Below are 16,555 nucleotides of genomic sequence, written 5' to 3'. Positions count from 1 at the left end.
TGTGTCCATGGTACCCGCGACACAGGGTTTCTCTAGTGCGGGGCTATGTTGAGTGTGTGCGTTATTATTATTAAAAAAAAAAAATAAGTTAATGCCTATATCATGTATCTGATGTCATGGTGGTGAATAAAGTTTTTATCTATCTATCTATCTTAATGAAAAAGGCATTCTATAAAAGAGACCGATCTCAAAAGTTTTTGGACTTCTATTTGCCAAGTTTTATTGATATCGGTTACCGGAAAGTGCGCGCAACCGGATTCATCCCCTAGTTTGCCATCCTTGGAGGAGAATATTTTATTCAAATTTAAATGGGACCACTAATGAGGTCTCTTTCCCACAAAAAAGAATCATCAAAATCGGTTCCCAAATAGGTAATAGCTTTTATAGAAATTACAACGTTTCAATTTATTCAGTTTATTTGAAATTTGCACAGAGGTTCTAAATCAAGTAACTTTTATGTATTTTGATACGACTCCACCTTTCTGTTACACTCTGTATATTTAATCTATATTCTATAATTCTACATAATAAACATAGATTGACTACACCGGAAGCGATATTGTAAATTGTATTAATTATAAACTCACTATGTCACGTCATGCATTATTTGAAACTTCTGTGATATTCCGTAATTGGTATCACAAGTATGTTGATCATATGAAATAGTTTGTATATTCAAAATTCGTGCCCTTCGATGTTCTTTAATTATTAAATAAATTTGATAGAACGTTTATTTTCTTGCATCACGTTAACAACTACATAGTACAACAAATGCGTTGACTTACAATTATATGGACGTCGGGTCCGCGCTAAAAAGTGTCCGAACTTACAGGGCGTTAAAATCGTATACAGAGCGGCATTCACGCTTCAGTCTTCGTTTGTTTCTTCTGACAGCGAAGCAAGCAAAATTAGACAGTACTGCGATGACGTAATGTCATTTAAATTATTAATTTATTTAATTATAATTTAAATTCAACGTTTTAGCTTTTTCATATTCCTTTACATGTCACTACATTTAAATAGGTTGACTTGGGACATTTTTTTCGTGGTTTTTGTATTAGACCTGTCGTCCATTTATTTGTAAGTCAATGAACAAATTGGTAAATAAAAACACTCTGATTCTAAAATTAATAAATGGTTTTTGACGTACTTTATATACATGGCTGGAAATAATGGTACATTTTGTTCATGTCACCGCCTATCCTTCGATAAAATATTTATACATGTAAGAATATGTGTATTTTAACGTAGCAATTATATATAGTTATAAAAAACATACGCATGTAAAATAAATTAATTGGAAACACACTATTTCTTGGAATCAAAAGATTGAGACGCCCTCAGGGTTCTGGTGAAATGACACGTACAGACTTGTCAACAAATTTATTTTATTCATTAATTTATATTCAGATTACATTGTCCCATAACTACGTACCTTACAAGTTAATAATATAATAAAATAATAATAATAATATAATAAAACATTATTTTATTTATTTACACGTATGGACTGTGACGTGAGACGCAACGTGGTTGTCGTGGGTATCATAATTTCAAAGCTTACGTCTGTTTTACAAATAAAAATAACAGTATCTTGTAACAGAGTTGGTCCAGGCAAAATACTGTCATTATACCCATTTCCGCCACAAAGCATGAGCTGCTTCCGGTTTTGAAAGGTAAAGATGCCTGTTGAAACTCCAAACACGTGGGACTTGACAATTTTATTGTTAAGATTTAATGTATTTTAAAGTGTTTTAAAGCATTGTTTTAACTGCCTCTGTGGCCGAACGGTTACCATTAACGGACTGCCACGCAAAGGTCCCAGGTTCGATTCCCGGGCCGGGAGAAATATTTGTATGACCTACATTTGTTTCTCTCGCGAGTTTGGGTGTAAATTGTGCTTGTCTATATGTGTGTCCATGGCACCCGCGACACAGGGTTTCCCTAGTGCGAGACTATGTTGAGTGTGTATGTTATTAAAAAAAAAAAAAAAAATTGGGTGGCGCTATAATGTTATTTTGTAGGCGCGTCGTCTATCATCAGGCGCACGACTTATTTATGCCGTCATTTGACACCATAAAACAATAATAACTGAGACTTTTTTTAAATATATGTCGGAACAGTCAGGGATTAGAACGGAATTTTCAGATATCGCTTGAGCAGATTTAGGGATCGTACTATGAGATTACGTTGAATAGTAACACTATATATTTTAATCACTATGAAATCGCATAATACCTTGTACTTTCCATTCATTTTAACGATCAAAATAGGCACAAAGCAAAATATAGGACAGTTTCTAGGTAGCGTGTGTGCAGCCCGAGAGTCCAACCACCACTGTGTCCTCTGTCGTCTACCACCACCGTTCCCTGCCTACACTTCGTCGAGGTCCACAGGCAGAGGGAGCGCGCGATACACTCTGTAACCTGCAGGTGGCGCCTCTATCTCGCAGTTTTTCGTTCGTGTTCATGACCGTTCCCGACATATATATTTATATATTTTTACATATATATTTTTGTAAAGATCATGATTTTTTCCTACAGTGATATTCTTTTGTGAAAATACTCTAAAGCTGCGATTTTACTACCTGCACGGCAGTCCGTTGCGCAGGCAGGAGATTTCTCGCACACTACCCTGCCTATGGTCCACAACACGCTGCGACTACATTCATAATCCTGCATTACGCGGCGGACAGCAAGGCGGACTGCAATGCAGGATAATGAATACTTCGTTATCAATACAAAGATCTGCAACAAGCACATAGAGAAATTAGTAAGATCTATTAACTCGATCTACAGCTTGGCCCCGGTGTAGCAACAGACGCTGGTTCGCTTGGATTGGATTGAAGGATTAGTCTCTGTGTTATATTATATTCAAAAATAAGCACCCATTAGACTTCCATCTCACCTGATTGAAAATGACGATGAAGTCGACGATGGAGCATGCACACCTTAATAATGTCTATTCACTCTCATCTTGAAAAGGTTCAAATTATGAAGTTCAGGGAACAAATCAGCAGGAACCATAGCTGTTCGCCATATAAATGTGGAAGCGAAACGCTTCTTGCGAATATCCACAACATGGGGATGGAACCCCAGTCTACGTCTGGTCCCCCGATGATGAAAAGGGGAAGGCAGAATTAAATCGTGCAATTCTTTCGCACACTCTTCGTGATTTGTCCAAATATCTTTGTTCTTCGATTTCTGTATCAATAATAATATTTTTTTTAGTTACTGCATTTCAGCTAATTACTTTTTTATACGAAGAAGTTGTAAAAATACAATAAAAGGTAATAACTAATAACTTCCTCCGAATGATGACCGAATGTTTACCATATTTATGTGGCCTACATTAATTTATCTCGCGAGTTTAATATTAATTTGTGGTTGTCTATGTGCGTGTCCATGGCACCCGCGACTCAGGGTTTCATTAGTATGGGGCTATGAGTGTATGCGTTATGTATTTATTATTAAATGAATGAAATTTTGTTACTGTGGTAGGATGCCCAAGACGCTTTGTATAGCTATGCGTAATACATAGGTAGGTAGCCCTTAAACAGAGAAGACCGCGAGCTATGAATCGTTTACAAAACAGATAATTTAGAATTAGGTATTGCACGCACACAGGTAAAAACTTATTTTGATTTTTTCAAAAGGACTAACCTGCTTTTCAATGACGATTTTTAGATGGTGTTGTTTCACCAACCTCATAAGTAGAGTTTTGTCATTTTGATATCTCCATACCACTTTAAAATAACATAAACTTAAATACTTTTGGCTACAAAAACAACGCATCTCAACTCCGTTTTGGTACAAAATGAGCCTCGCTCATTTGCTTGTTCAATCAGCGTCAAAATGATGGATGTATTCTAAAATATTTGAATTTTCAGTGAAAAACAGTCTTATCTCAAGAAACGTAAGGTATTACTTGATAAAACTTATGTCTAAAATCATTAGCGTATATATTTTTTATGGTACCAAGTGACTGATGGTAAGCGACACGCCTGTCCGTGACGATTGCAGGGCCGCTCAGAGCTTTGAATCGCAAAGATATGAACCCAATAACTAGTTTAACGTAAATAATTAGTTTTTGTCAAAACATTAAGCTAAATCGTATTATTATAACGTGATGAGTCTCTTTTACACATTACACAATATTGCGTAATAAAGACTCTTATCTAAATCTATAGAAAAGCCTCAATCAGGAATCTGGCAATCTAAAGACACGTACATGTTAGTGCTTCCAGCTGCTATGCAATCATATGCGTTGTGCTAATTAGGTTGTCACTAGAATCTGTCACACCCAACGTGACGTGGTCACATAGGTACAGTGAGCAAAAAAAGTCGATGCTTTTGGCTTATTCTATATTTTAAGTACTTGCTACTGTAGTAGCTGGTTAGATTATATTACGGTATGACTTCTTTTTATTTTCCCGATATTTCGGAACGGTTGCACGCTCCATGAGTCAACCCGTGACCATAATTCCGAATTCCGAATATCGGGGAAATAAAAAGAAGTCATACCGTGGTAAGAAACCTGATACTAGTGATAATCATTTAGATTATATTATTTTGTATTTGGAACTGTATAAAAATAAGAATGTTGTTGTCAAATGTTAATTAAAATAGCAACACTTAGTATTCATGCGTTTGTTTATATGCTTTCGTATCGCGACGGGCAACTTAAAATGTAAAATTACTTTAAAAGCTATGGTTATTTTATGTGTTTAATAAGTTATCCTGTTAAATGAAGTGAACTAGTTTCTTGTGTCCTAATAAATGTTGCGTTTGAATGTCGCCAAGCGCCTTTTTAACGGGAAAATCAGTTTTTGATAAAGTGTTTTTTGTTTTTTGAAAAAGTTAAAGCTTTTCACGCCTCACAACACAAACACAAATGTTTTGTCAAATTCGAAAGGTACGCGCAGATAATGGGTACGAAATGATAATACAAAGAAAAAGTAAGTTAAAATTTGTTTATACATTCACAACTCATAGTCCTCAATTTCATATGAGTTATTATACAAAAATTTCTGGAACTCCTTGTTAAAATACTCTGATATCATTTTCCACACATTAACCGAGTACCAAACAATGATACTTAACGAAAACATTAAACGAAATAATAAACCGAACATGGTTTTATAATACTTATAACATAGTTAATTGTTTTTATCTTAATTCATAAATGCGTGATATTTACTCTCGCCTTATCGCATATATACGTTCTATTAAATTACTGGAATTAGTTAACCTGTGATTAAAAAAAAAACTATAGTCAATGAGGTTTAATTTATAGACTTTATAAACTCGCTGTTAATCTCAGGTATTTAAAGAGTTACAAATACTATTTTCCTGTTAACTAAGCTTAAATAAGCAATTAAGAATGAGTTAAGGTATTTTATATAATAATAATTGCATTTATGAAACCATGTTTCTATAATTACCTACTGGTTATATCCGTTAATGTTCTTTTCTTTTCTACAGTTTATATATTATTGGCTGTTATACGTAAATATTTGAATTCAAAAAGCATTTAATATTATCTAGAAAATAACTACAAATAGATTTTTTTATTAAATTCGGTCTAAGTGTTTTGACGTTTATATTCAAGAGTAAGAAATAAGTGAGAAGTGCATAAAAACAATAAGATAGCGGTTGTACTTGTAAGACATTTACAAAAACACTTATTGAACAGTATTTTCCCTAAAGTTGTTGCAGATTAATATGTGACTTCCATAGGATACAAAGCATCTGGTCCATAAAAAGCATCATAGACAATGTCCAGTACAGTTTGAACGTGTGGATAAGCGAGAGTTGTAAGTAACACTATGCTGTTGGCAACGACGAAAAGCTTCATAGTATCCTGGCCGTCTTCCGATCTGAAACATAAACAATGATAAAGTAATGTTGATTATAATAATGAATATTACGATGTTTTACTATCATGATATTTATTTATTTATTACAACCTATATTATAATTGATAAAGCGACATCTCTTATCAACTTCTGGTAGCTGTAAAGTTACCAATTTGTGGGAAGAATAGCTTTCATAAATTTCTCACAGATAGCGCTAGAACTAAAAGACGGGCTCGTTCGAAACTGTCAAATTGCATAATCATTATATTCTCAGTCCAAACCCTGGTCGAAATTCAAGTCTGTAGGTAGATCGAACCTGCGTCTGTGCCATACCAGGGCTCTACCAACTGAGCTACAGAACGAGTCAGCAGATCTTACGAATTCTTCTATGCGTTGGTTACAAATGTTAGTTTTTTGTTTTTAACGACTTTCTTGCTATAGCACCGTCTAAGTGAAATCTATGGATTTTTTTACAATAACAAGTAACGGGACGAACAATTTGTGCGCCTGGTGGTAAGCCACACGCCTGTCCATAACAGTTGCAGTGCCACTTAGAGCTTTACCCTAGCACCCTTACCCTTCCAAACCGGAATGCAACATTACTGCTTGGCGGCAGAAATAGGTAAGGTTGAAGTAATTCACTGAACGAACATTTTCACAAGAAGCTCTACTGCTATAAGTTTGAAGAAATGTGAAGTTGAGTGAAGACTCAACCAGGTAAATTTTATAGCTACCAGCGGCCGACTAGAGATGTCACTATAATAATTGTTTATATTAAAATTCATTCAAAAACACGATGTTTAACTACCATGATTTATTAATTTATTTGTTGTGGGATTGTTCTACCAATTTGTAATAATTGTTAATACAAAGATTGAACACTTAGAAAAATTCCTGCGATTGTAGTATTATATTGATATTAATTATATTGTATCGATTCCACTAATATAGTAAATGAGTAAGTGTCAATTGATGTTGGTTTTCTTAATCATGAAAAATTGAATAAACAAGGTTATAACGAAATGGAAGCCAATTTTTTAGCAATATTGTACATAGCATCATGAACTTATGGTGGTGACGTACATCATAAATACGAACCAAAATGTTCCGCGGATGATTTTGACTCGTATCTAGTTTGTACTTTACATAAATTGAACTTTATTTTCATTATGCTAGAAAGGTAATTAATAAAATTGGATTAGCATATCTTTTTTATTACTAAATGCGTTAAACGTAATTAACATAGCTACAGAAACTTACTTTAACCATCCACCAAATCCTTGATCCTCATCGTCTAAGCTGTCTGTTTTTTCGGATTTTCCTTTATCTGTGATTTTGTCGTCATGTGCTTTTTCGTCCAGTGCCTTAGACGTCTTCTTAGTTGTCTTATTTTTCTTCATAATCTGTGAATAAATAAAAGAAATTTACCTTGATACGTACCTGTATATAACTAAGTATATATGACACTGCCTCTTTGGCCGAACGGTTATTATATCGACTGCCACCCGATTCCTGAGGCGGGAGAAATATTTGTATGGCCTGCATTTATTTCTCTCGTGAGATTGGGTGTAATTTGTGGTTATCTATGTGTGTGTCAACAACAACGGTACCACCAACCGAGAAAAAATAGAAACGTTAGATTTTCTATCGGCCGGGGATCGAACCGGGAACCTTAGAGATGACAATAACATGAAAATGTATGCATGCCACTTGACCATGGACGTAATAAAGATAATACATACATACATCGATATCCGAATACTAATCACAAGTTATAACAAATTTATACCACTTATATTTATATACAAGTTATATATTATATTTATATACAAATTTATATTAATTTATACCATATCAAATTTTAACTTAGTTTAACAGGATAAAATTTAAAACGTTTTGTTTTTATGAGAAATAAAAAAAGAAAGAAGAAACTACTAACAGATTGGAGCAACAAAGTCACGATAGAGAAGCTAAATAACTAGCAATGTCGAAAACGATTTTATATTGCGAATGGAAAATAGGCCTCCGTTTTAGAAAATAGATATGGGATTTTTACTTCAATTTTCGTGGATCAGGATACAGTAGATTGAGTTTATTTTTACGGAAAACTACGTCATTGGTACTATAAATCGACATGTTGTTCTCTCAATAATAAAATGACAATAAACAAAAGTAATATTATTGGGAATTTGATAAAACAGATTTGAAAACGTAACGTACGAAGTATACCTATTACTACCATTGGACAACTAGCATTGGATTATGAGTTTCCATTTTGGTAAGTGAGCGGCCAAATCAAGTCCGCGTAAATGTTGTGGTAACCAAATTAGCGTGATTTACGGGAATCTATTGTTATCAGTCCGTACAGAACATAAATTTATGCGCAAAAGTGAAAGTTAAAACCATTGCAATAAAGAAGCAATAACGTTTAATCCATCTCCGTAAAATTTGGTTCAGAGTAGATACGCGCCTTTTAATAATACTACATTGGATTTGCATTATCCTCGACGAATTGTATCTTTTTTCACATCAAATTGAATTTAGCCATATACTCGTACGACTGTTGTCACGTACGCAATTCCTGTTGTGTTTTGTCATTTTTTCAATAACGTTAGTTTTCGTATTTGATTTCTTTCTTATTGAGAGTTAATATGGAGATTTGACTTATTGTCACATTACCTTTACGTGTAGACCAGACATTGATCTTTATTATAATTTTGGTTAAACAAAACATCTATTCAGTCTTTAGGTTTTCGCGATTCTAACATTGGAAATGATACTAAGATTTTTAAAATCTAAATCACTTAATCGAGTCTAGAGAATCGAAGGGGAGAACAGAGTACTGTCAACTTCATATGCCAGCTTAGTTATGCTTCTCAGAATAACTGGCAGCACTATACCCTGGAATGACGTGGTGCTCCCTGCTAGACAACAAACGAGGCTCTTTCGATCGAGCATGGGCGGTATACACATACTTGACGAGGAAACTGGTTGGAAGAGGCCTCAACAGCCTTGAGATCTAAATAATTTCTAAATGGTCTGGTGCAGAAGGCAACGGGAAACCACTGCACTAAATTCCCTAGTAATTAGCTTCATGGTAAAGTCACATATAGCCACGACCCCGAGTACCCAGCGTTCCTTAAATGGAATAGAGGTGCTAGGAATTCTCAGGTGGAAAACCCTAAGAATGGGAACTTGAAACGTGAGAAGTTTAAAACAAGACGGAAAACTTCCTAATGTCGTGCTGCGGAACATCTGGGAGTGGTCCGGAATTTCCTATCGAACAGCTGTTTCGGTTGGCTGCTGATAGAAATAAATACACTGGAAGAAGAAGAAGTCGCGTATATTTGTTTAACTGCCTCCTTGACCGAACGGTTATCATGCTGGTCTGCCACGCCGAGGTCCCGAGTTTGATTCCCGAGCTGGGAGAAACATTTGTAATTTGTGGTGTCAGTTATTTGCACACACTCATAACCCCGTACTAGGGAAACCCTGTATCGCGGGTGCCATTGTTACACACATAGACAAACACAAATTACACCCAAGTTCACGAGATAAATAAATGCAGGCCATATAAATATTTCTCTCGGCATGGCAATCGAACCCGGGACCTCTGCGTGACAATGGTAACTATTGTAGGTCCTATTGTCACAGGGTCACAGCTGACTAAGACGATTATCACACTGCACCGCGGAATCACGCACGCAACGGCGGAGACGCAGATCTGCGTCAACGTGCGGTTTAATCTGCGCGGGGGCAGCGGTCTAGCGGCCCCGCGTCACTTAAAGTACTCGCTTCGCAGTTGATCGCCGTAGTGATTGTATATGTAGCCGAGATCCTTCTTTGACAAGAATGGTTAATAATACAGAACTCATTCAGGATGCTGCAGTTATACTGTCTATTTGGTCTTTATACTGTCTACTATAAACAAAAATGTTTACTCAAATAATAATAAGAATAACGCACACACTCAACATAGCCCCGCACTAGGGAAACCCTGTGTCGCGGGTGCCATGGACACACATATAGACAACCACAAATTACACCCAAACTCACGAGAGAAATAATTGTAGGCCATACAAATATTTCTCCCGGCCCGGGAATCGAACCTGGGACCTCTGCGTGGCAGTCCGACATGGTAACCGTTCGGCCACGGAGGCAGTTAAATAGAAAGACATCGAAGATATTTCATACATCCCTTTTTTTGGTTCTGGAACCAGATCAATAAATGGATAATTTCAGCTTCATTACAAAGATTTAAGAAAATATGAAGATAAATTTGGTTGATTTTCAGTAGCAAATATTAAATTTATCGACGCCGAGATCTATTTTAGAAAACTGACCATATCCTTAAGCTTAAAAATCTGCGCGGTAGTGCGGAGCGCAGTGTGCCATACCTTGAAGCGTTGTCAGTGTATTCGACAACGTTCGGTCGTTTGAAAGAAAAAAACTAATACACGTGATTTAATTCGAAAATATCATTATTATAATTTCCAAAACGTCTATTTGTTATTTTTAAAAGACCTAATAATGTTATGATGAAATGTACAGTCGCGTGCAATGAAATGTATACATTTTCGAAAATATGTAAACATTAGATATTTCAAAAATATGTAATCTCGTGCTGTTTTCAAAAATATGTAATCATGACATCGTTTTAAAAGTTGTATACTTTTATTTCAAAGAAAAGTAAACAAACTACAGCCTGTGAAAATTATAGACGCCTGGTGTTAAATATATGTATCCATATCATTTTCACAAATATTTATACAATGCATTTGCATTAAAATGTAAACAATTAGGATGGTCATTTTATCATAAATATGTATTCACTTTTAAAACTACAAAATTTGTTAGATTTTAATAATATTTGCATCATCTTTAAAAATATATATACACAATATAGTTGCAATATAATGTAAACATACGCGCCACCGGTTGTAACTTTTTGTGCGTATTTTGCTAGTTTGGGCGGTAACAATGTCAGTTATTTGGTTAAACTACCCTCATTTTTTTATTGACAATCATAAGTGAACGTTACACTATATGTGCATTCCTCAATACCTGCAATTTTCTGTGTCCATGCATTAAACTCCACTTATTTATCAAAACAAAAATATACAAAAAATAGAGGTTATAATATAGGTCGAAAGCTTTTTTAAAATAATATTAAGTGACAGGACGAACATGTCGTGTGCCTGATGGTAAGCTACATGCTTGTCCATTACAGTTGCAGTGCCACTCAGAGCTTTAAATCGCAAAGATCTGAGGGACACTGCCACTGCGCCCGATACCCTGAGACATAAGTTGTCAAGTCCCATGTACCTGTAATTTCACCAGCACCTTACCCTTAAAAACCAGAATACAATAACGCTGACATTACTGTTTGGCGGCAGAAATAGGTAAGGTAACTGTAGATCACAAAATCTTCACAATAAACCGAAAGTAATGGGAAAAAAATCCGAAATGCTTAAAACCTGACGACGGTGGTGTGTTCCGAATGCAGAATCCAACACAAAGTGTCATTTCTCTCAAAGTTTAAACCTTGTATCAATATTAAACTTTACTTCATGTATAATAAATTAGATAAGAGTACTTTTAATCTGCAGTTTCACAATAAACCAAGCAAAAAAAGTTTTATCACAATCCCAAGATTGCTGCGTGGCTTACGAGGGAATCCAGTGGTCGTTACTAATCACGCTACATATCACAAGTGAAGCCTTTGAGAAGTTTCGCATTTCGTTCGAATTATTCTTCCATCGCAGTGGAGTCGCTGCGACTGAAGAGAACAGGTGGATGATTTGTTGCCGATTTTAGGACTTTTTAGGTGTAAGTACGTAATTCGGTGGATTTGGTCCAGGTTGATTTTTGCATTCGGTGTATATGATATTTCTAATATTAAAGTTTATGGTTGTATGTAATATTTTTTATAATATGTGTTGTAACGACTAAAATATAATAACAATTCATTTGTTCTACAAGTATAGTCGTTTATGAGTAATATCGAAAAAAAAATATTTCTGAATCACGTGGCATAGAAGTCGGTTGATTTTATGCCATGAATTCAAAAAAACTTCCACTGAAGTCGGAAAAAACTGCCATAGAAGCCATATTCTCTTCGAAAAGCAAGAATTTTATACGTTTTTTCGTATAAATGTTTAGTTATTGTTATCGATATTGACATTTTTTATATTACTACATGCTTCCAGCCGAAAATGAATAAGGAAAATGAAAATGGAAAAAATCAAAGAGATCAAGAAGATGGTGGAACTTGCTAAAAAAGCAAATATAAAAAGCGATCCAATTAAATAATGAAAGGTTTAAAGAAAAAGATAGACAGAGGTATGCGAAGAAAAAGCAGAAAGAAAGGTTTTGAAGTTTGCATGAATTACCTCTTTATGTATAAAAAGTAATGAAAGATATTATTTGCGCAAGTTCCAAAAAATTAATTATTTTTGTGGCTACAGATTGCGTTCTAAAATTTCTTTTAAAAGAGATACGGAAATACTTTGTGTAATTGAAAAAAAGCTGAACAGACAAAGTGAAAACTACTTTTAATTAATAATCATAAGGTGAAATTTGTTTGCGTCATCCTGGTCAATTTATAAATAAATTTTAACTTTTAAAGCTTGTTTTGATAGTTAGTCATATTAGTTAATGTTTATGGAGATTATTGCTGGTTTTTATTGCCTTTTCATAATATTTTATACAAAAATTAGGCCTTTTGTTAATTTATCCTGATTTCGGTGGATCAAATATGTCATTAACTGTCAAGAATCTAGTTGCCCAAATAACGGAATCTTATGTAAGTTAGAGTTCTTTTTCCCTTCCGCTCAACGTTTTTCACGAAATTATCAAAAAAATTCGACCACCAAAGTCAAAGAATTTAGCTTTAGCCTTTCTAAAAGAAATACCCATATCCATTTGTCTTTGTGGTGCAGCGCAAGTGACATAAGTATTTTCCGAGTTATCGAAATAAATTAATTGCGCACACGAAATTCAGAGGAAAAGGGTGAGGAAGGTAGCGTAGATTTCCGTAAAAACAAAGGCCGTGCGCGTAAGACTACCGAAGCGCAGGACACCGAACTTGTGAGCAGTGTCCACCGTAATGGATTCATTAAAATCCAAGACTTGTTAGAGTCACTTCAAGTTACGACGCAAGTGAGCGATCTAGCATTTTGTAATTATCACACTCTGTGGTTGTCAAAACAATTAGTTTCTTTGGATGCTATTTATACATCTAAAGAAATTCCTTGTTTATAATTACTTTCCAATAAAATGTAATGGTTTAACTTTACAATAAAAGAATGTAAACAGTTAATAAAATCGCAACTTGATTCTGCGAAGCCTTATATTATTATTATACCCAACGACTGCATAGACACGGTACATTTATTTTCTAAATACAAGATTATTGAAAATTTGCCAATAAAGTTTTGTTCGTTAATTTACGATAATCTTGGATTGGTATACATTTTATTGAAAATGCATTGTATAAATATTTATGAAAATGATATGGATACATATATTTAACACCAGGAGTGTATACTTTTCACAGGTTGTAGTTTGTTTACTTTACTTTGAAATAAAAGTATACAATTTTTAAAACGATGTCGTGATTACATAGTTTTGAAAATAAGTGAACGTATACATTCCATTGCACGCGACTGTACACCTAATCTCATTAAAAAAGTTAAATTGAAATTAAACGTTATACTTTTTTTAATAAGAACGGTTCAAACTACGATGTGTAAAGTTAACTGTGTTGTTGACAGTACAACGCTAACACATAAGCAACAACCTTAATCTGAAGTTATATGGCTTATCTCAACTCTGCATTCTGGAGCATGTTTGTTATTCGAGTTTAACTGTATTCTCAGACGAGAACATATTGGTTCTTACATTAAACTTGTTATATATCTGACAAGTAACAAACACAATGGACTTTACATTAGCAATTAAATAAAGAAGAAAAATGTAGAAGCCTCCGGTGACCACAAGCCTGGCAGGTATTTCCGCCAAAGAATAAGTTTGACAATTCAAAGGGGAAATATTGCCAGCCTTCTGGGCACGATGTTTCAGGGTATGGCACTCGAGGAAATTTTCTACTTAAACTTTCTTACTTTTTTATGTATCTACCTACTACTATAATATTATATATTTCATTCATTAAAAATAAACACAAACCAATTGTAGTATTAAAAATAATTTAAATTAGTCTTTCGATGACGCATCAATAGTTGAAAGATGTCATTGAAATAAGTAAAATGTTGTTGTCATATAACTTGTAAAACCCATCTAGCACAATAATTATAGCAATAATATTATTGTAGTGAAATCGAATAAACCGATTTTATCGGATCCTAGTTTGCCACTCTTAGACGCGTTTCCTTCGTAGTTTTTTAGTTATGCTATTTTAATTTGACCTATGACAAACTTGTAAATAACGTAGTTATAACTTATCGGTGAAACGTGATTCCATCTTTGTGAAAGTTTGAGGTCCTGGATGTTTTTCCACACCATTTCACGGCACAGATAGTCATTTTTATAGTTCATTTCACCAAAACCAGCGTAACAATACAGGAATATCAGGAGATGAACACAGGTCTGATACTTGGTCGAAACTAAGTGATGAATTTTTGTAAAATTTTGCATATGATCAATTGCACGGATGTGTGATGCGCGTCAGTTGCCCTATATGCGGCATCTATTAGGAGGTTATCAATGACCTTTACACACGCGCGCGTCTATAAGCAGCGATGCAAACGCGATGCAAACGTTTTAAATTAATAATTTAACTTTTAAATTTACAATTAACAAAATAAAATAATGTTCATAAACCTATACAGATTTTTCGTACATAATTATTCAACATAAGAGACTGTATCGATGCAGTCGCGCGTTTGCATCGATGCAATCGCATATAAGTATTGCGATGCAATCGCGCGTTTGCATCGCCGCTAAAACTCGCCGTGTATAACAATCTTAGAGGTTGAATATTTTCTTTAAATTGGATAGCACAACTACTGAGACACCCCAAACAAGTCGACTTAAGAACCTCGAAACAAGTCGGTTAAAAAGCATGGAGTATTCCTCGGTCACTGCCGTCAACTATTAATATTTGTAGTGTCGAAATATCGGAATACGTATTTCTGATTTATTTTCAGCATATTTGAATGAGCTGATTGAGGCAGTAAAAAATGCCGAGTCAAATGCCATGTTGTTTGAAATTGAATATATCATATCATACTCAGATAAAAAAAATCTACTAAATTTACATAAAACTTAGCCGTTCGTGTGATAATGCGAGTTAAGGGAACAAATACAATAATAACAAAAGGCACTCACCTGGTCCCTTGTCAAATATGATCCCGCCCAATATTATGTTACCTGCTTGTCAAAGTACGCAGGAACGACTGGCTCACGTATAGCTAACAGAACTAACGAACCGCATTTAGAAGCCTCTGAAGTGCTGATCGATGGCTTACTTGCGAAAAGGCGAAAAAATATTACATAGAACGATACTACTTTTTAATTCAATATTTTCTTAGGATTTTAGTCCGTTTTTATAATCGCTAAATGGCGTTGACCCGATTTTGGTTGGTTTTATTTTGTTGTGTATCTCGCGCCGATCCTCCCCTTTTGCTGGCCGTTCTAGCGGAAATGTCCAAGTAGCATCCTGGGTTGATACCCGAGCCCACCTGAGTACCCTTACCTCATAATATGAATCAAGAGTATTCAGCTTGCCCTTATGTCTGGTGCCGGAGAAAAGGACATCATTCAATTAAAAAAGATCTCGGCTGTAATTTTTTGGGCGGAAAGAAAACCTGACAAATTATAGTAATCATTCTCGAATGCCATTTTTTAAACATATTTAAATACTAAAAATTGTCTTTAAATGAAATATATAAACCAACATATTTTGTTATTAAATCAAAATGACAGAGGTGTTTTTCTATACGAAAGCATGTTTTTGTAAAGTCAATTGTTGTACAGTGGTAATTTGTATAAATCTGCTGTCCACTAACTAATAACGTTTTAAATGCAAATAATGATCAGTACAGAGTACTAAAAAAACCCACCTCAAAAGTACGTGGAATTACGTCTATTTGCTAAGTTTTATTGAAATATCCCCTAGTTCGCCACTTTCGCCACAAAAACGCATTGAATTGGACAAATAGCAAAATCAACCATTAAAGTAATTGCTCCTAAATTAAAGTTAGGCGCTATTTATAAAAATGAATATTCATGCGTGAACGGCCACCCTTTGAGGTGGATGATTTTCTTCAAAATGAAATGGGACCACTATGGAAGTACCCCCATTCCAAGAAAAAAGAATCATGAAAATCGGTTCACAAATACCGGAGTTATCGCGTAACATACATACAAAAAAAAACTTACAGACGAATTGAGAACCTCCTCTTTTTGAAGTCGGTTAAAAATAGATCTCAAAATTCTCTTTTAAAAACAGTTAATATTAGTTAACGTGTTTGACTTATCGGAACTTACCCTAACGATGCAATATCGATTGAACAATTTCAATATTTTAAAACTGGGTTATGGCTTTTTATGATATCTCAGAAAAATATTTTGTCACGTAGCCGCATTTTGAAATGTGATGAGTAAGTACATTATACGTTTTTAAATTCAATAATATGATGAGTACCCCTACCATGAGATAAAGGAGTTGGTAATTGT

The 16,555-nt window shown here is 34.6% G+C and overlaps 1 protein-coding gene across 1 annotated transcript; it reads right to left on the bottom strand.

The window, feature by feature from the left end:
* Window positions 1-5,498: 5,498 nt before the first annotated feature.
* Window positions 5,499-15,271, bottom strand: LOC113226410. Its single transcript, XM_026459025.1, has 3 exons — window positions 15,206-15,271; window positions 7,118-7,260; window positions 5,499-5,878 (listed from the first exon to the last, which is right to left on the bottom strand). The coding sequence occupies exons 2-3, from the start codon at window positions 7,255-7,257 to the stop codon at window positions 5,719-5,721; spliced, it is 300 nt and encodes a 99-aa protein (XP_026314810.1). The 5' UTR covers window positions 7,258-7,260; window positions 15,206-15,271; the 3' UTR covers window positions 5,499-5,718.
* Between the last annotated feature and the right edge of the window lie 1,284 nt (window positions 15,272-16,555).

This window comes from Hyposmocoma kahamanoa, unplaced genomic scaffold (assembly GCF_003589595.1).
Source record: "Hyposmocoma kahamanoa isolate Upper Pololo Valley unplaced genomic scaffold, ASM358959v1 190, whole genome shotgun sequence".
NCBI lineage: Eukaryota > Metazoa > Arthropoda > Insecta > Lepidoptera > Cosmopterigidae > Hyposmocoma > Hyposmocoma kahamanoa.
The sequence above is the reverse complement of the archived record's forward strand: the minus strand, read 5'-3'. Positions and strand labels throughout refer to the sequence as shown.

Bases quoted from the DNA above. Each gene is read 5' to 3' on its own strand.
- LOC113226410 (XM_026459025.1), bottom strand. From the start codon at position 7,257: ATGAAGAAAAATAAGACAACTAAGAAGACGTCTAAGGCACTGGACGAA. The intron at 5,879-7,117 runs GTAAGTTTCTGT...TTTATGTTTCAG, and splicing joins GGATTTGGTGGATGGTTAAA to ATCGGAAGACGGCCAGGATA.